Here is a 21718-nt window from a genome sequence, read left to right as displayed (position 1 = left end):
TATTACTTTCCTACACCCAGAGTTTAACTTCTGCTCCTTTAATAATTGTTTAACATCTGTTCTTTTAATAATTATTGTTTAACATCAACTTCTTTATTTGTATTTCCAACACTTGAACACTTACAAGGCCACAATTTCTAGAATAAAATATTCTTTCTTATAAAGTTAAAATCACAAGTCTGAATGGTATAAACCCCAATGGTAGGAGTTCAGTAAATTTTTTTCTACAGAAATGACTGATTACCATAGTGACATCATCCATACAAACAAGCTGTAGTTCCAATTTCTTAGAACTGCTTCAGGTTGCCACAACATGTTACTCACACATGTGCACACACACACACACTTGCCTTCCCCAGTTTTCCAGAAGCCAGTTTGGTTTTGTCGTGCCACTTCTGAAGTGTGCGGTTCCTGTAAACTGTGAAGTCAGCAAAACGCTTTGCCATAAAGCCAGGATAGTCATCCATCTCCAGCTTCCTCTTTGGTGGGGCCCTTTTCTGCTTCTTCTTCTCTCCTACCAGCTCTTCATCTTCACTTGAAATCTCCTCCTCACTAGAAAACCAGGAAGAATAATGAGTCCAATATAAATAAACATTACCCACATAAAAAGCTAAACTTGCATGAAGTTGAGAGTATTTAGGCCTTCCCTATTTTGTCTACATGTTACATAGCACCACAGATGTGAGAATGGATTTTCTTTTGTTTGAAAAGAATATACATGAGGTCAATCAAAACCTCATTTAACTTTTCAAATAAATATAACTGATTTCAAAATATTTCTTAAAAGGTAAGCAAATCGTAAAATTACATGAGATTGCAAAAACATTATTAGAAATGCATATGAACCAAGCCTATACTGGTTACAAGAAGGTCTTTAAAATTTAAACATATAATCATACTTTTATGACCTTAATTCCCAAATCAATAAAAACAAATGCCTCCCTATAACCAATTGTTCAGGACAACTAAATAATATTAGTTGAACCAGATGAAGAGAAGATGAATGTGAAGAAAACTCAAAGGGGTAGGTAACAGAACTCAAAGGGGTAGGTATTAAGCCCCAATATTATATGCAACTGCCATGAGAAAGTAATACAACTTCCAATTATATAGCCAATTGCATTCACTGGATTACAAACCCCAACATATAGTAGGTACTCAATAAATGTGAGTTTACTACTTATCCCTCCAATTCCATAGAAAAGAATGAAGCAAAGGATAAGCAAAAGAGAAAGCAGTAAGCAGGTACCATACACAGCAGGCTCAAACAAAGAGGCAGGGAGATGCTTCACTGAATGTGATAATTTCAATAAAGGGGTTTAGTCTACTGTTTCCTGAAATTTTCCACCCTTCAAAATAACTTCTTCCCTCATTGAAAAGAAGATGGTTGTGACCAGAGATTCCATGATATGGGCACAAAGTGCTTCATAAACATTAATTAAGCATTGACATTAAAATGTGCTTTAATCTACTAATTTCAATAGCTCTAAAGAGAAGGCAAGTCTTTTGCTGAAGTCACAAAGAGAATGACACACAACTAAGTATTAAAATTCAAAACTTAATTCCCAATTTTTGTGCTATCCTGGCCAAAAGAGCAGGTAAATATAAGTGGCTCTATTTTACTAACATTTAAGTCTGATATCTGCATGGAAAGGATTTAGCTTTCTTTTTCTTAAATGATGGGAACCTATTCAGATGAAAAGAAAATGAGCAACTCCACAGTTGCATTCCTCCTTACCTTTCTGCTTTGGGCTTTGTCCCATCTACTAGGTACCTGGTGTCCGGGTACTGGAAGAGCAGCTCTTCCTGAAGATCTACCAATGACCTCAACAGTGCTTTAAGTGCCTTGTGGCCTGGGAAACAAAGCACAGAGAAGGAACAATTGTCATGGTTCCTGAGCAGTTCTGGCTCAGGGTAAGAGTTGGGGCACGGACTAAGAACAACAACCCAAAGAGGAAGGCATTATTAGTATTTCCTTTTGCGAATTCTGTTTTTCAAAAATATGTTCTTAACCTGGCTTTCCTCATAGCCAACAGGATGCATATGTAAAAAAGCTCATCAGGATTCAGTATATAGTCTATGGCTAAGCACTTCAGAATAAAAACTGGCCCTCTGAGAACTGAACTCTTACCTTTTTTATCAGCTTAATCCTACTGAAGAGGCTAATGACACTGGTCATCACTATTTATGTGTTGATAGCACTCAGACATCTCTCCTAAGCTCAAACTTTCACATTTCCAGCAACTCCAAGAAAATCTTCACATGGGTGCCCCATCACTCCTTCATATATACCATTTCAGAAACAGAATCTTTTTCTTCCTAATACTTCTTCCTTGTCTGATTTTTTTTCTTCTCTGTTTAACGTGTTTTCATAGGTCACTGACATTTTGGTGCCCTTATTCTATACATTTAGTTGATTACATTGTGTATTTTTCACACTAATAGTTCTCTCTGGCCATGCTTCTATTGCTCCTTCCCTTTTCCCCTTAAATAACTGCAGTCTTCTCACAAGCAACCCTACTTTCATTTAGCAATCCCTACATTCATTTTTGTTTTACAATCCACACTAACTTCAGCTTAAGTGATTTTTGTAAGTCTTGTTCTATCATTTCTGCTTCTACCCAACCCAGCATGAATAGCCTCCTCACTATTTACATCCCAACTTGTTTCATCAATGGTACACCAACACCTGATTTAAACAAGCTAACCTTGCTGAGACACCCTTCTCAGATTGGTCAGAAAGAAATCAATAACCCAATAGCTATGTTGTATTCCTTCAAATACTCTGCATATAAGACTACATAAATACTTCCTTGTTTAAAATAAGATGCTTGATCACAGTTTTTCTAAATTCTGTATTCTAATCCTTTTATAATCAGTGTATATTCATACCACTTGGGAACATCTGCAGTATATATTACCCGAAAAATCCAAAATGCCTTGTGTTCCAAACCAAAATTCCCAATCTCTGACTTTTAAAAAACAAAATAACAAAATTTTCACCAAATATGGAGACAACTTATACTCATGAAGAAGAAAAAAGTAATACAGCATTATCCTTTATTCTGTCGGCTTTCAGGAAATGGATTAAGTATAAACAAGATGATAACACAGGCCAGAAGGAAAAATAGAACAAAGATATAACAACTTTAAAGCCTAAAATCAGTCAGTCTAAATGTGCTAAGTGTATAAGTAGAACAACACAAATTATGTAAATATATATGGGAAATTTTAAAAGAAATGAGTAGAACAAAGAATACAAATGATAACTACGAATATTAGGTTACCACAAATGGTCATCTGTGAAAAGACTCGAGAACTGATAAGAGATATCCCAAGTAGCTAAGGTTCTAGAGTATATATTGTAGCAAGAAGATTAAGAAAATAGAAAAGACACTTATACTTGGAAGGAAGCCCATGAAAACGGAGAACTGTCATCTCATCCAAATTCTATGTATTAACCACTATTTTATAACTTCTTTTCTAGAAATGTCTGTATCTTAAGAGACAGGGCCCATATTTTCCAAAGTGAAGCCACAAATCAATCTTACATCTGCACACTAGTTTCTAAAATTCCCAAGACTTAACTTTGAAAATATTATGCTAAGTGAAATAAGCCAGTGACAAAAGGGCATATACTGTATGATTCCACTTACATGAGATACCTAAAACAGTCACATTCATAGAAAGTAGAATGGTGGTTGCCAGGGGTTGAAGGGGAGGGGGAATGGAGACTTACTGTTTAATGGATACAGTTTCAGTTTGAGATTATGAAGAAGTTCTAGAGATAGATATTGGTGATGGTTGAATAACAATGTGAATGTACATAATGGTACTGAACTGTATACTGAAAAATGGTTAAAATGGTAAATTTTATGTCATGTATATTTTACCACAATTAAATAAACACTTTAAAAAATCCCAAACCAGAGTATAATAAATAATTCTACCATCCTAGACAAAATAATCTACAATCCCTCAATCCTGAATTCAGTCAAAAAGAACGGGGGGTGGGGAGGGGGGGAGAGAAGGAATATTATTCAGCCTTTAAAAAGAAGGAAATTCTGACACATGCTACAATATGGATGAACCTTGAGGACACTATGCTAAATGAAATAAGACAGTCACAAAACAACAAATACTATATCATTCCATTTAAATAAGGTACCTAGCGTAGTCAAATTCATACAAACAGAAAACTGAAGGGTAGTTTCCAGGGGTTGGGGCAGAGGGAAATAGTGAGTTGTTGTTTTAATGAAGTGTAAAGATTTTTAGCTTTGTAAGATGAAAAGGTTCTAGAAACTGGTTGTACAACAATGTGAATATACTTAACACTACTGAACTGTACACTTAGAAATGATTAGTAAGGTAAATTTTATTATGCATTTTTTTACCACAATAAAAAATTTAAAAGAACAGAAAAGGCAAGTGCCTGTCCCTTACTTCCACTAGGTACCATGTGTCATGTTCTAAAATATGAAATCAAGAACCATGCAGGGAAGAAGCTGCAGAGCAGTCCATAATGTTTATAGCTGCTTGCCCCCAACAAGCAAGTCATAATTTGACTCTTACATGTAACATAACCAAGAATTGTGAAAACATCCAATGAAAGCCTAGTACTTTAAGGGCCACTCTCAAATAGCTATACAAGCCCTTTTATTTTGTTCAAGTCAGTTTTTAAAAATCCACTGCAGATATATTAGACAGCCTATCAATCCAACAAGAAAGCAGAGAGCCAATATCAGTAAATCAAAGTGTGCCTTTCTGTTAATACTTTCTCATATGTTCTCATTTTATACACCCCTTCACTCAGTCAGAAAGTAGCCCTGAAGTATTTAAGCTCCATTCAGGGATAGCACCACCATGCATCAAAGTGTCAAGAGACCTACCAGAGATGAAATCTGCAATTCTGTGTTTCTAACCACACCAAAAAAAAAAAAAAAAAAAAAGTTTATCAAAGTAAAGTCACTAGTGGCCAACACATGGACAACGGACAACTTCCTATAAAGAGATTTAGAAGAAAGAACCCAATCCTCATTTCTTTGCAATATAAGGGCCACATTTCCTCCTAACAAGATTTTATGTAAAACCTGAGGAGACAAGGAGCAATCCTTTGCTGGACGTAGTAGGCCTCCTCAAAGCCACAACTGACAGAGTGAGGAAAGACTCTCTCTGGGAGGCTCAAATCTAACAGTGAATTCTTCCCAGACAAAACCAAAACAAACCCTCTTTATCATTCATATAGGGCTGACTTCTGTTTGTTCAACCCTATAAATTATAAAGAGAATGGAATCAACAGTTTCTAATTCACTTCTAATTTTTCACCCATTACTGTTACAGTTAAGTTTTTAAAAGCAGCAAAGATGCATATACTTTCTTCACTCTCCTTCTTGGCAAGTGGTTACAAAAAAACAAACAACAACAAAAACAACAACAGAGACTGTCAAAGATATATGTTTATTTTGTCCTATATGGTCAATTTCCAGAAGAGAGCAAGAAGGACATATGCCTCACCGTGTTACCAAGATTCAACCTAAGCATCTAGGCACCAGCTTTAGGAATAATTTTCCAAGTAGGTAATAAATAGGAAGAGTGCTTTACTAAGGGTCAGGAATCCCACATTCTAACCGACACTATCACTAACTAGTCATTTTATATACTGAGTGGACCAGTGTAATCTCTTTCAGTCTCAATTTTCTCATCTATAAAACACAGATAATCCTTTGCCTGTTTTTCTCACAGAATGAAAATGAAAAATAACAAATTTTTTTAATATATTAAGGTATTTTAAAATTTTTAATGTTATAAAGATGGAAAGAATATTACCATAAAAATCATCATTTCACATGGTGAAAATTCTTAAGCTCTGCTTATACTGATCTACAGCACTAGGGCTGAGCTAGTACTCACAGTCCTATATGAAGTATTCATTTGCATGCTACCCATATACAAGCATTCTATATAGAAAATGTCACCAATCTAAAAACCATTTTCACCTAACAGCTTTATTTTTTCCCCTGATTCATCTAGGCTGTCCAACAAAAACAAAATTGTAGGCAGAGAATAAGTTTGGACATGGGTACACAGTTCATTCATTAGATTATAACCCAATACATAAAACTTTGGTAAGGGGGTGGAGGTGGAATGGGAAGAATGAATATATAAAGTAAAATAAAGCTTACCTTATCAGTTTTTAAATATCTATACCGTTATTTTTAAAATAATATGCAAACATACAATTATTTGTGTACAATAAACTGCCACATTCCTATTACCCCCAAATAAACATATTGAACTAGAATGTACATATTACAAAGGCATTTTTTTTTCTCCCTCAAAAGTAACTCTAGAACTAGAGCTAAACTATAGGTCAAAATGACACACAATATATTGGCCTGAGAACAATACTTTTCATTCAAATCCACACAAGCCTGCCACTTGCACTAGTCATCCCCGGCAATTAATCCCCCAAGAAAGACGTTTGATTAAATCTTTTCAAGCAAATCCTTTGCTTTGCTTTTGTTAGTTCACTTCTTGTCAACATCTATTAAAATATGCCTTTAATTCTCCCACAATCTTAAAAAACACCGATTCCACTGTCTTCAACTTTAATCAACTGTATGGCCGGCATTTTTCATTTCATAATAATGTGCTGCTTGGAATTCAAGAGGCAGGCTCAGCATCAATCATCTGGTAAGAATTTTTCCACTGCAATAAATATGCAAATGAGGAGAGCCAGTCAGTCGTATTTCAGGCCCGACTTGCTAGTGTTTTAAAAAAGACACAAATTTATTAATTGCCGGTGGCCAGAGGAATCCTATTACTTTGGGCATTGATTACAAAGCTGTGTGAGTGATTATTGTGCAACTCGCGGGCTACCCAGGCATGAGGAAAAATTATTAAAGCAAGGCAGAGATTATCAACTCAGAATAACAATAAGCCTTAACATTTAGGCCCTAACTTCTTCAACAAAGAATTACGTGAAGGCTCCACTGTATCATAATTCCAAATTCTGTCAGTATTACTGTTTGGGCTTGTACTTTATTCCCCAAGCAGAATGGTGTTACCAGTAAGAAAGAGTGCTGCAGGTAACAAATTCCTTAACACCAACCATATGGATGAGTTGTTACCATTTCCAATATGTGTCCAACTAGAATTTTTATATATCCATGTATGAATACATATATACAGGTGTGTGCACATCCTGATTCCCAGATATAGATACATGGCTGTGTTATCATTGAGGACTGTGGTTTTAACTGGAACAGTATAAGGAGTACTGCCCCAGTGTGTTGGCTGGTTCTGTGGACCAAAAGGAGAATTTTTTTTTTAAATGGTACAAAATAACCACCAGGATAACGTTTTCAAAGCAGAGCATGGAGACTTATATTCTAAATCATGACGGCTAAGCCAAAAGCAGACTTGGATTTTCATACCTCTGAGGGTACCACAGTAGAAGGCATGCAATCTATGCAGAGGTCTATGGAGAAAAAGGTTTGATAGGCTAATACGGAATGCAAAGTGTTTTTGTGAGAAACATTCAGCCCAAGACATATTAAATCAAATCAGAAAGAGGACTCAGTGGGCAAAACTTATTTTTTTCTCTTAAGAGAATGATGTGGGGAGTTGGGGGAGTAAGTGGAAGTTGAAATAAGGGAGAGATGAAGAGACATATGACAAAATATATATTGGGTGAGCCCCTAACAGAAAGAAACAAAAAGAAAAAATCCTTAACATTTTACATTACTGCCACACTAAGTTACATGATAGATAGTGTGCATTTGAGTTCTGTGGAGGGACATCCCACTCAAGCTGTAATTTCTGACCAGGCATGAATTTATAAGGAGGGGAAAAGAACTGCAGAATTTCTTAGGTTTCCCTGAATACTCTCTCAAACACCTTGATGAAGTGTGTCAATAAATCCTTAAAAAGCCCTATAGGAAACAGCAATCTAACTGATCAATGTACTTCCCGAAATCCACTACAGTTACCTTCCACTTCATAGTTACAATCTCTATTGCTCTGGAGTACTTCCCTAAAAAGGGAAATTGATTACCCCCACCCCCCTTTAAAAAGAAAGAGTAACCGCTCAGAATATGAGGTACTTCAAATCCAAGTTTATTTACAAGTAATGGTTGAACTGTCTAACAGGAGTTCCCAGGGAGAGTGGGGATACTCTCACTTTTATCTGATTAGACTTTTGAACTGTTTGAATATTTTATGTGCATATATTACTTTTATAATTTAAAATACTATTTAAAGTTAACTTTAAAGTAAGAAAACTTATTAAAAATAAAATTAGAAATACAATCCAAGTCGCCCTCTCTTTCATATAAAATAGTCTGACCCATTCACATTAAAAAGCCTTTAAATAAACAGATTCTTAGGTAGTGAAACTATCCCTAACTAAATGCCAAAATTCTCCATAGAGTACCGGTCTGGAAATAACTCCTTTGAAAATCGGGATTCAGAGAATACCTTTCTGAAAATGAGGATTTCCATGCAGAATTAATCACTCCTTTCTCAGTATCATTCATGTCACTGCTACCACACTTATACTGTATCGTGAGTCTGACTTCACTGCACTGTTAGCTGCTTGAGAGAAGAGACCTCACCCTGTCACTCTAGCATCCAACACATCGCCTGGGCCATAAAAAGTATCCTACAATATTTTAGTTCCAGAAAAAGGATGCCTAAGTCACATGGCAGAACATCTTATTACACTATCATTTCCAAATCTAATGCTGACAAGCAAACAAACTGTGGACTCCATATCTGGTAACTGTGATAAATATGTATCCTCCACAAGCTGACCTTTGTTAACAGAAGCAAAGTAATCGAACTGAACTTTTCCCTTATTATAATACACCAACTATAAATGTACAGGTTACGCCTAAGAGTCTCAAAACCATCTTACCAGATTTAAGAACCTAAAATTGTTACAATGTATTCTCATGAAGATTTAGTAGTTATCACGACGTAGAGGGATAAACTAAGGCTCAGACAATAAAAGTTAGTTTTCCTTTTTTTAATATTAGGAAGACTAAGCATTATTTATTTGCCGACTCAAAATGAAACACTTTGAGAGGATGCTTTCATGTAAACAAAAAAACACTTAAATGATTTATGCTTTAAAAGTGGTTTACCCATCTCTACACCATACTATGAGCTCCCCGAGGCAAGGACTATGAACCTTGGTATGCTTTGTGTTGGCAAATGATGGACTCTATGTTGCTGACTGAATAACTAAAAAAATGACACTGTAATATTTTTCTTGGCACATACTTTTTGTATGTGCATTTCAAGTCATCAAAGAACTATCTGTAAGTGCAGAATTTATTTATATAACCCTTTTAGGAAGAGGGAAACAAATACTTTGGCCATAGAGCTAGTCTAAGAAAAGACTGTACTATCACTATGAAGATGAACACTTAACACTAAGAACCTACTAAGTAGCAGGCACTAGCCCAGCCGTGGGCAAACTATGGCCCGCGGGCCGGATCCGGCCCGTTTGAAATGAATAAAACTAAAAAAAAAAAAAAGACCGTACCCTTTTATGTAATGATGTTTACTTTGAATTTATATTAGTTCACACAAACACTCCATCCATGCTTTTGTTCCGGCCCTCCGGTCCAGTTTAAGAACCCATTGTGGCCCTCGAGTCAAAAAGTTTGCCCACCCCTGCACTAGCCCCTAAGCACTTTGTATGTATAACTCATTTAAATCCTCACAACAACCCTTTGATTAGTTACTATTATTATACTACCACTAGAGGCCCGGTGCATGAAATTTGTGCATTGGTAGGGTCTGTAGGCCTGGCCAGCGATCAGGGCCGATAGGGACCCGGGCCTCCCTTCCCCGGCTGCTGGTCAGGGCTTTCCTTCGTTCTGCGCTGTCCCCTGGTGGTCAGCACACGTCAAAGCTAGCGATTGAACTCCCAGTCTCCCGGTCGAACTCCCAAGGGGACAATTTGGATATTAGGCTTTTATATCTGTAGATAGAAGATTACTGGTATACAGATGAAGAAAATGAAACACTCCTACAAGCTTAAAAAAAAAAGCCTGCACACTTTTCATTTTCTAGGTCAATGTATATGTATGGGTACAAACTACCTGGAAAACAAAGTGTAATAAAATTTCAATTACTAAAAAATGACAAAACTGTCCTCCCCTTACACAATTAAACACACATACACACACACACACACACACACACACACACACACACACAAGGCTCTGTTACAATGTTATGTCCAGCCCTAGCCGGTTTGGTTCAGTGGATAGAAAATTGGCCTGCAGAATGAAGCATCCCAGGTTCGATTCCGGCCGAGGACACATGCCCGGAGTTGCAGGCTTGATCCCCAGTAGGTGTGTGCAAGAGGCAGCCAATCAATGATTCTCTCTCATCATTGATGTTTCTATCTCTCTGAAATCAATAAAAATATATAGAAAAAAGAAAAGATAGCAAAGTATTGCTTTTAAAGAAAGAAAAAGTAGATTTATATTCATTAACATGGGAAGATATAAAGCATAATCTCATTTATGGCTTTTAAAAAAGTTTAAATTGACATAAAGTATATGGAAAGATATATACCAAATTGTTAAATATAGTTATCTCTGAAGAGCACTATTAAGAGTAGGGAAAAGGGGGACTTGCTTGATCTATGTTACATATTTCACTATTGTTTGGGGGCAGGAGGCAGTACTATTTGAAAAAATTTTTTTTACTACAACAAATTTTATTTTTATGATTTTTAAAAAGGTAATTAAGATTAAATAAATCTATTTCAAAATACAGAGAGGTCTTCTAAGGTAGATGTAATTCTTTCTGTAAACAGAAAATCAAACAAGGAGAAACATTAAAATAAAAGGAGGAAAGATTAGAGGTGGCCAAAAGATTGATTGACAAGGAGAATATCCACTCCTATAACTAGTTTAAAATTTTCTCTGTACGATTCCCGAAACAAATACCAAGGACCAATAAATATAAGGGAAAAATTGTTTACCCTCATTAAACACTGGGAAATGTAAATTTTTAAAATTGTAAATTAAAATAAGCAGAAACCATTTTCCAACTATCAAAGTGACAAAGATGAAAAAAAAAAAAAGATAAAATCCAGTGTTGACAAGGAAAAGGGAAACTGACATTCATGTAAAGAATGTAAGAATGTGAACGAATATAACTTTTCTGGAAGGCAACTTGGCGATACAGATCAAAAGCCTAAAAATTTAGTATATCCTTAGAACACATACTAATTCCACATACAGAAATTTATTTTATGCAATAATGTAATCACGGATGTGAATAAAGATTTAGTAACAATGATGTTTATTGTATTATTTATAAAAATGAAAAACTGGAAACAATCCAAATGTCCAACAATATAGAACTGTTTATATGATGGAAAGTCTATGCTAGCATTAAAAAGAATGCTGTAGAGCCCTGGCTAGGTAGCTCAGTTGGTTAGAGCTTCTTACCCATACACCAAGATTTCGGGTTCCATCCCTGGTCAGGACACATACAAGAAACAACCAATGAATGCATAAATAAGAGGAACAACAAATTGATATTTCTCTCTCTCCTTCCCTTCTTCTCTCTCAAATCAATAAAAAAAATAATAATAATGTTGTAGAATAATATTTAATGACATGGAAAAATATTCATGATCTCTGTTAAGTAGGAAAAAACAGATTGCAATATAGAATATAGTTCCATTTTTTTTCTAACTATACACCCACAAGGGGAAAAAAACTAGAAAAGATACACATACCCACACACCAAAATATTAAAAGTACTTAACTCTAGCTGCTGGATCAGGGAACATAATTTCCTTACTTTTTTGCTTGGCCATTTTCTGAATTTTATATAATGAATATGTACTACATTTATAAGAAAAATAAACCTGTTTATCTATTTCTTTATCACTTAAAAAATGTCATACCTGCCTATAGTACAGGAACTAGGTCAGGTGATCTCCCAAGGGCCCTTCTATCTCTCTTACTGAAAAAACAGTATGCAGGAAAAACCTTTAGAAAAATGGAAGGATGCATTTACTACTTGCACTCTAAGCTTCTGTTTTACCACAAATTCATCTCCGTAGCTCTCCTGACTTCCTTTAAGCTTTGATCTTTATTTCCTCACACTTTCTTGGAAAAAATAAAATAAAATAGTTAAACTATAGGTATAGTGATTGGCCAAGAGCAAACCTGTTTCTGTACTAGCTTTACATCTAATGGTGTGACCTTAACTAGTTACTAACCTGTCCAAGACTTGATTTCCTCACATGTGCAGTACAGTTGTTAGCACCTATTTCACAGGCCGCTGTGAGAACTAAATGAGACATTTGTGAAGAACTTAATACAGTACATGGGGAGTAGTGCACAATTGACAGATGGAAGCTATTTTTATTATTTTTAGTGTATGGGCATCTAGCGTTATACTTACACAATACTTACAAGATAGACGTAAACTGATTATCCCAATTCTCAAAATATCACATTTGATGGCTTTCTATTCATGTTCTTATATCTTACTAGAGGCCCAGTGCACGAATTCATGTATGAGTGGGGTCCAGCCGGCCCACCCCAATTGGGGCGTTTGGGCTGGGCTGGCCGCCAGGAGGGGCCGCGGGTGGTTGGTGAGTCGGCCCTGCCTCCAATTGGGGTAGGGGGTGCCAATCAGGGGTGAGGCCAGCCAGGGAAAGGGGCCGTGGGCAGTTGGCCGGCTGGCCCCGCCCCATGGTCGAACTCCTGGTTGAACTCCCAGTTGAGGGGACAATTTGCATATTAGCCTTTTATTATATAGGATAAGTCATACTGAAGACACCAGAAATACTTTATAATTACTGGAGTAGAACATTTGTCTCTGCCCTTTCCCCAACCCTCGCCATAGCTGACATTTATGTAGCCTAGATTATGTACCATCTGTAGGATGTAAGAACCTTTAAAAACTATCTGAGCCCAGCTGCTGTGGCTCAGTGGTTGAGCATTGACCTATGAACCAGGAGGTCATGGTTCAATTCCTGGTCAGGGCACATACCCGGGTTGCCAGCTCCATCCCCAGTAGGGGGTGTGCAGGAGGCAGCAGATTGATGATTTTCTCATCATTGATGTTTCTCTCTCTCCCTCTCCCTTCCTCTCTCTGGAATCAATAAAAACATATTTAAAAATATTTTAAAACAAAACAAAACTGAACAGCTTCTCTACCTCTAAAAATTCCCCTTGCAAAAAAACAGAATGAATAGCTAGTAAGAACTTTTCTCAAAATAGTAGCAATTTGGATTTATCTAGAGACAAATTTATTCAACTGCCCCCAGAAAAAAAATCTGGTAGATTTGAGACTAAACACTCAGCAAAACAATCAATGTTATATGAAAGGTAATTAAAATTTATCAAAGCACTCAGCTAGAATCCAGTGTTGTCCAAGTACAACAAATTTTCAAAGCAAATCATTTGGGCAAACTTATGTGGGGATAGGTTATAAATAATAATTATAATAATCAAGAGAGAATTATGTCTTAAAGGTATCATGATACAGACTTTCTCTAAGATAATTCATAAGTAACATTATAGCCTTTTTTTCCCCCTCACACCACCTCTATCCCTATCCCATCTCCTCTCCTTGTCAAACTTCCATTAAGATTTAATGGAAAAATAAATCTAGTGAGATAAAATATATACACATTAAAATGTCTGGAATAATACACCCCATGTTGTTTTCTCTGAGGAGGAGGTGTAGGGATTTGGAAAACTGGGAGAACTTTTACTTTCTCCTTTACATACATCTATACTGTTTATGTTATTTTTTAAATTTTATTTATTGATTGACTTTGAGAGAGAGAGAGAAAGGGAGAGATGGGGGAAAGAGAAACAATGATTTGTTGTTCCGCTTATTTATGCATTCATTGGTTGATTCTTGTATGTACCCTGACTGTGGAGCGAACCCCCAACCTTGGCATATCAGGATGACACTCTAACCAACTGAGCTATCTGGCCAGGACTTATATATATACTAGAGGCCCAGTGCACGAAATTCGGGTCCCTTAGCCTAGCCTGCACCCTCTCGCAATCTGGAAGCCCTTGGGGGATGTCCGACTGATGGCTTAGTCCCACTCCCCGGAGGGCTCCTGGAGGGGAGCGGGCCTAAGCCGTCAGTCGGACATCCTTAGCACTGCCACAGAGGCGGGAGAGGCTCCTGTCACTGCTGCTTCGCTTGCCAGCCGTGAGCCTGGCTTCTGGCTGAGCGGCGCTCTCCCTGTGGGAGCACACTGACCACCAGGGAGCAGCTCCTGTGTTAATCGTCTGCCCCCTGGTGGTCAATGCGCGTCATAGCAACTGGTCATTCTGCGGTTTAGTCGATTTGCATATTAGCCTTTTATTATATAGGATTAATGGAAGAGCATAAGGACAAACTAAATTAAGTCCTATAAAATCCCTAGCAAGTTTATAATTTTAGGGAAAAAATGTCTACACTTTTGAAAAAACACTTTGCAGCTTCGCACAGTATTTTTAAAGTAGTTATCACCATTCTCTATTAGAAAAATACTATTAGAAAAATACATTACGAGTAGATAAGCATTAGCCATGGTTAAAACTGAAAAGAAGGAACCTGATGAACCAATGAACTGATTTCGTGTTTCCAACTGCTATTCATATCTCCTTTCTTTTTAAACTGCCTTTCATTCTTCAACTCCCTTTATTTTTAAGAATAGTTTATTGATTTTTTTAGACAGGGAGAAGAGAGAAACATCTATGTGAGAGCATAACATCACTCTCCTGCCTCCTGCAGGCCCCCTACTGGGGGGTCAAGCCCACAACCCAGGCATGTGCCCTGTCCGAATCGAACCAGCCACTCTCTGTGCACGGGACAACACCCAACCAACTGAGCCACACCAGCCAGGACTATACTCCTTTCTTACACACCAAGGAGACCACCTCTGGCTTAGACCAAGAATTCCATACACTGAGAAACTTGCATCTTGCATTTTTACCATGTAAATAATGCACAGATCCTGCGGGAACATGCCAAACACTAGGATTCTTAATTAATGGAGCTCTTTAATGTGCAAATCAGGAACAAATGGCAAGTTCTGACTTGCATTGATTATGAAAACATTAATTGAATGAGCAAGACCCTAAAAAAAACCCCACACACAACAGAATCCTAAGTCTTTGAAGAGACCAAAAGAATACAAAGCTCTCAAACCAGACAAGTCTGACCAATGTCCAAAATGCAAACCTAAAACAGTGCTGCTCACTAGTACACAATGAATTAAAAAACCAGAAACAAAAAGCCAACAGTTTAATCAGAAAGCAATCACTATAAAAGCATCTATTCCACCAATACTTGCATTAAGCAGAAAAACGAGTGTTGACTCCAGAAGCTCATAGACACTGCTTTAAGGAGAGGGAAAAACACACTCTCTATATCCACACTTATATGTATATAGGTATAACAAAACAATGCTGTCTCTTTAAAAAGAAATTCATCCTATATAAATTATAGCCATAAACTTTTCCTGCAGTGCAGCCTAATTAATTCTTGTTCTATACACAAAGGGAAATGCTGGGTGACAAATGGGTGTGAGGCCAGAAAGCTGCCAGGTCTGCAAAACATTTTCTACTTCAATTTATAAGCAATTTTGCAGTAAATCATCAACCAGAACCTGGAATCTCAGGAATCTCTGAGTGTCCAAACCACATTATATCATATCACTTATCAAAGAGAGAAGGAAAAAGAGTTTAAAGACATCTCATTTTTCAGTTCTAACCCACATCAAAATCTAGAAGCTCTGTGTAATCTATTATTCTCTTCTGGGTAAGGTTTTAGTACCAAAGATATATATTTCAAGCAAAAATGACATTATAGGTTGATGCAGCCCATTCTTCCATCCCTAGAAGTACTGTATCACGTATCCATTACTATAAGAAATATTCCCAGAGTTATCTGGGAATCAGCACACAACTATTTATAGCCCCTCCCTCAATCCAAGCAAAATGTTCACAATCAAGCCAAACTGCAGGGTTCAGCGGTGAGCCACTGTGGAAAAACAGGTGGGATACACTCCAAGGAAATGAGGCTACTGAAGAGGAAAATGGAAACTACAAAGAAAGCAGAGCTGCCCCTATATAGTCAAACCCTTCCCCCGCCCCAACCTCTGCCAGCCATTGATCAGCTCTCCATCCCTTTTAAAAAGAATGTCATCTGAATGGAATTTTAAAGTACATAATTTATTTTTTATTGTTTAAAGTATTACATATAATATTACATATGTCTCCTTTAAAGTACATAATTTATTAAAACTGGACTCTTTCACTGCCATAATAACTTTGACATTCAACAAGTTTTTGCATTTATCATGTTTGTTCCTTTTTATTGCTGAGTAATGTACCAGAATTTGTTTACCCATTTGCCACTGAAGGACATTTGGGCTGTTTCCAGTTTTGGGTGATAATCAACAAAGGTGCTATAAACAAGCATGTACAAGTCTTTGTGTGGACATATGTTTTCATTTCTCTATGGTAAATATCTAAGAATAGGACTGCTGGATCATCCAGCAAATACATGTTTAGCTTTATAGAAAAAAAAATGCTCAACTGTTTTCCAAGGTGGCTGTCCTATTTTGCATTCCCACTAGTAATAGGTTTAAGTTCCAGTCACTCTGCATCCTTGCTAGCACTTGGTGTTGTCAGGTGTTTGTTTTTAGCTATTCTAATGAGTATGTAGTAGTATCTCATTGTGAGTTTAATTTGCATTTACCTCAATACTAATGATTATGTTAAACATTTTTTCATATGCTTACTTGCCATTATATACCTTCCCTGGTGAAGTTTCTGTTCAAATATATATTTAAAAAGGAATGGAGAAGTAGTGAGAGAAACAGTGATATGAAAACAAAACATCATTGGCTGCCTCCTGCACACCCCCTACCGGGAATCAAGCCCACAATCTGGGCATGTACCCTGACCAGGAATCAAACTAACAACCTTACGGTGCATAGGACAAAGCCTAGCCAACTGAGCCACACCAGTCAGGGCTTTCGTTCTCTTTTTAATGGGTATTTTTTATTGTTGGGTTTTGAGAGTTCCTTATATATTCTGAACACAAGTCTTTTATTGAATATGTGATTTGCAAACATTTTCTCTAGGCCTATGGCTTGTCTTTTCAATCTGTTAACATATCTTTCACAGAGCAAAATTTTAATTCTGATTTAGTCCAGTCATCAATTTGTTCTTTCATGGATTGTACTTTTGATGTTGTATCTAAGAACTCTTTGCCTAACAAAAGTCATGAGGATTTTTTTCCCATATGTTCTTCACTTTATAGTTTTATGTTTTAAGTCAATGATCTATTTCATGTCAATTTTTGTCTAAAGTGTGAGCTATTGATTAAAGGTCATCTTTTGCAAGGAATGTACATTATCCTAGCACCATTCATTGAAAAGACTATCCTGTCTCAACTGAGCTGACTTTGCACCTATGTGAAAAGTCAATTACCCATATTTCTGAACTCTCTATTCTATTCCACTGATTAAAGTAACTTTTAGAATAAATAAACCCACAATGAGAGGACAAAGTATGAGAGAGATGACAGCAACTCAGTTTGGTAAGCTAAAAAGCCAATGGACAAAACAATTATGAGAATGTCTAAAATTAAAAAGACTGACCATATCAAATGTTTATGAGGATGTGAAGCAACTAGAACTCTTACACAATGCTGGTGAGATTTTAAAATGGTAAAACCACTTTGGAAAACAGGTTGGCAGTTTCTTTAAAAATTAAACATATAAACATATATGTACTAGAGGCCCAGTACATGAATTCATGCACGGGTGGAGTCTGGCAGGGCCAGCCAGGGGGAGGGGCCGAGGGAGGCTGGCTGGCCAGCCCCGCCCCCGATCGGGATGGGGGGGCGGATCGGGGGTGGGGCCTGTTGGGGAGGGGCTGCAGGAGGTTGGCCAGCCAGCCCCGCCCCCCTGGTCGAACTCCCGGTCAAGGGGACAATTTGCATATTAGCCTTTTATTATATAAGAAGATATGCATAGCCCATGGACACAGGCAATAGGATGGTGAAGACTGGGGGGGGGAGGGAGTGAGGAGGGGCTGAGAGTATGGGAGTAAATGGGGGGGAAATGGGAGACTTGATTGGGGGTGGTGAAGACACAATACAGTGAACATATGATGTGTTGTGGAATTCTGCACCTGAAACCTGTATAATTTTGTTAACCAGTATTACCCCAATAAATTCAATAAAAAGGAAAAAAAATACTCAAAGAAGAAATTGAAAATAAAGCTAAAGAAATTATCTTAGAATGTAGAACCAGAGATAGAGAAGAAAAAGAGAGAACTGAAAAAAAAAGAAGAGAACCAGAGGAACAGTCTAACACCAAATAATAGACCTTCCAGAAAGAGAGAAAACAGAGGGAATAAAATCACTAACAAAATAATTTCAAGAAACTTTTCCAGGACTGGAAGATATGTTTCCAGACTGAAAAGACCCTGCAAGTACTCTGCACAATGAATGAGGACACATGTACACCAAGGGGCAGCATCATGAAACTTTAGAATTCTTCAGACAAAGAGAAGTTACTACATCCAAAAATGGAGGGGAAAAAAGTAAGATCAGGAATCAGAATGGCTTTTGACTTATGAATAGCAATTTTGTAAGGTGGAAGGCAATGGAATATTCTATAGAACTCAATATACAAACAGAATTGTGATGAGTGTCATTACAGAATAAAGGTATTTTCAAACAAGCAAGGTCTAAAAAAGTTGATCTCTCATGCACCCTTTCTTAGCAAGCCACAAGAGAATGTGCTTTACCAACGTAAGGGGATAAGCCAAGAAAGATGCTGGAATATGGAGAAGATCCACAGAAGCAAGAAGTGAAGGTAATGCCAGCACATTAGCTGGGCACAAAAGGTGAACAGTTCAGACTGAGCAAGTCAAAAGACTCTAAGAGAGACTTCTGTAGGAAGATAAATCAGCAGAATATCTGATGCAACTGAATATCCTGAGGGGAGATTTAGACAACCAGAGTAAAGTTTGGGCTTGAATTACTGCATAAAAAACAAAATAAACAAAAATGGAACAATTATTAACTCTAGAAAACAAAATGGAGTGTGGGAAAGGAAAAATAATCACAGTATATATATTACTCAGCTCAGCTGTAAACAGTGTTTACATAGACATAATATTGTAAACACTGACTATTGATCTAACCAAATTACAATATAACCATGAAGAGACAAGGAGGTGTGTATGAGTAGGAGAGCTAAATCCTCATTTTCATAATGAAGAGTCAATAGATAATGCCTAAAACGGAAAAATCAAGTAGAAACAGAACATGTTAACTAGAGATATAAAGATAAATCCTATGGATTCTCAAAAAAACACAATAATTAAAAATTTAATTGTTGCTTTAGGAGAGCAGGTTATCGCAAGGGGGTGATGTGTACAGCCAGTAGAATCTGGTTTTCATAACAAACTTTGTCAAACTATTTGACTCTTCAAATTATATACATGTATAACTTGCGTGAAAATTTAAAAGAAAGGGAAATGGTCTAAGGTAAACAGAAAAGCTGGTGGAGATAGGGACAATTTTAGGAACTAAAGTGAAAACAAAACCAAAAAAGAACTAGCCGGGCCAGTGTGACACAGTGGTTGAGCGTTGACCTATGAACCAGGAGGTCACAAGTTCGATTCCCGGTCAGGGCATGTGTAGGAGTTGTGGGCTTGATCCCCAGTATGAGGGGTGCAGGAGGCAGCCAGTCAATGATTCTCTCTCATCATTGATGTTTCTCTCTCTCTCTCTCTCCCTTCCTCTCTGACATCAATAAAGATATAAATTTTTAAAAGTGCTCATTAAGATCACAGATGACCACCATGTTGCAAAACTAAATGTTCAATTCTCAATCCTCATTTACCTAACCTGTCAGGCACATTCTCATCTTTCATACCAGAGAATAAATAAATAGACATAAAACAAAGTATCTACAATTACAGGAGTAAAACAGAAATAGAATGAGACTAAATATAACGCAAAGAACTTGTCTTCCAGAATGCTTCTGTACTGTTTATCATATTCAAGTGTAATTTTCATAAAATGATTTAAAAATAGCTTTTAAGATATAAATAACAATAAAGTAGAGTAAGCATTTTATGCAGTGGCTAGGCTCTGAAGTCTAAAGTGTGAGAATAAAGTAAAAATCAAGTTCTAAGCAAACTACTTTAAAAATCCCTAAAATTGCCCTTAAAGTTCAGCACCATGCTGTCTCTCCACAAGTTCAACATATTCAGTTCCTCCCCTCAAACACTAGAACATGCAGCTACTTCATTGATTAAACAGATAATTGTGTTTAGGACCATTATACAAAGACTGCATGCTGTCACTTTGGGTTTTTTTTTTTTGCATATTGTAACTTTAAACACTAGAGTCATACATAGTATGTCTGATGAGAGGTATTCAGGAACAGAAAATAATTGATCCAGCTGCCCTCTCATGCTTACTCCAGAGCACTCACTCACTCACTCACTCAATAAAATGGCAGGCAGAATTGCTGGTACTATTGAAGCTGTTTCTCTCTCCCTCTTTTTCTTTTGGCCAGGAATATAGTAAAAGATTAATTAAATGTCCATACAAAGGTCCCAATATTCGGTGTACAACTCCATCGTGAATAACAGATAGAGGGATCCTACCTGAAACTCCTACAAGCTACTACTAGCCAGGGTTGCTGCCTTATCTAACTCATTACTATTAATGAGTTACTAATTGTTTCTGGGGCTAAAGACAACCCTAATCCCTAACAAACCCAAAACAAAACAAATTTCCATAATTTTGAAGCTTTCACGGCTCCATCTCATCTTTTCAGGGCAAGAGGAATCACTGGGGAAATCTGACACTCTACTCCTGCTTGCACTACTTGGTTATTTTGGAAAAGCACTTGCTTTACTCTCTACATAATATAAGTGCCTAATTAACCAGGTTGGACAAAATAGGTAGTAGTTCAAGAGGGACCAAATGTCTTCCTACACAGAGCTCATTCACTAATAAATAGACAAAACATAGCATATATTTCAATGCTAAGGCAACAGGTATGATATAAATATCAAATAGAAAGTTATCATCAAGACATGATTGCTTTCATTTCCCATCTAGGAAAAAAGAAGAGATCAAAAAATAATATTCTGGGGGGCGGGGGGAATAAGGACATATATGTATTACCTTAATCAATAAAGAAAAAATTTTTAAAAAAATAATATTCTTGTGGTAGCAGGAGTGCAAGACAATAATTTACAGATGGTAATTTTAATTGTTACAAATCTTCTATGGCCAATTTCTCAACATATTCCAAAAGCCTTTTTTAATAAAAGGTACCATACGATCCCTGTCCTAGCAACTGCATTTCTGGGGAATGCAGATCTGTGCTGTCCAATACAGTATCCACTTGCCACATGTGAGTATTGAGCACTTGAAATGTGGTTAGTCCAAATTTTGAAATGCACTGAAAAATGTAGAGTACACTTTTAATTTCAACACTTAACATGGAAAACTATACATAAAATACCTCGTTTGTATTTGTAGTGACTACATGTTAAAATTATAATAAATTTTTTGCTATGTTGGGTTAAATAAAATAAAATTAACTTTACCTCTTTCTTTTTACCTTTATAATGTGGTTACCAATTTAAAATTACACATGTGGCTTGCATTACATTTC

The 21718-nt window shown here is 36.8% G+C and overlaps 1 protein-coding gene across 2 annotated transcripts in view; it reads right to left on the bottom strand.

Moving 5' to 3' along the window:
• Positions 1-21718, bottom strand: part of AATF (apoptosis antagonizing transcription factor) — an 86433-nt gene that overhangs the window by 54495 nt on the left and 10220 nt on the right. For both annotated transcript variants that reach the window (XM_023756839.1, XM_006092252.3), the window contains exons 5-6: positions 1739-1853; positions 351-552 (exon numbers count right to left, since the gene is read on the bottom strand). In XM_023756839.1, coding sequence (XP_023612607.1) covers positions 351-552; positions 1739-1853 — 317 coding nt within the window. The remainder of the gene's footprint in view (positions 1-350; positions 553-1738; positions 1854-21718) is intronic.

Source organism: Myotis lucifugus, unplaced genomic scaffold (genome assembly GCF_000147115.1).
Source record: "Myotis lucifugus unplaced genomic scaffold, Myoluc2.0 scaffold_99, whole genome shotgun sequence".
NCBI classification, from domain to species: domain Eukaryota; kingdom Metazoa; phylum Chordata; class Mammalia; order Chiroptera; family Vespertilionidae; genus Myotis; species Myotis lucifugus.
Note: the sequence above shows the minus strand (reverse complement) of the source record. Positions and strands in the feature narration are given on the sequence as shown.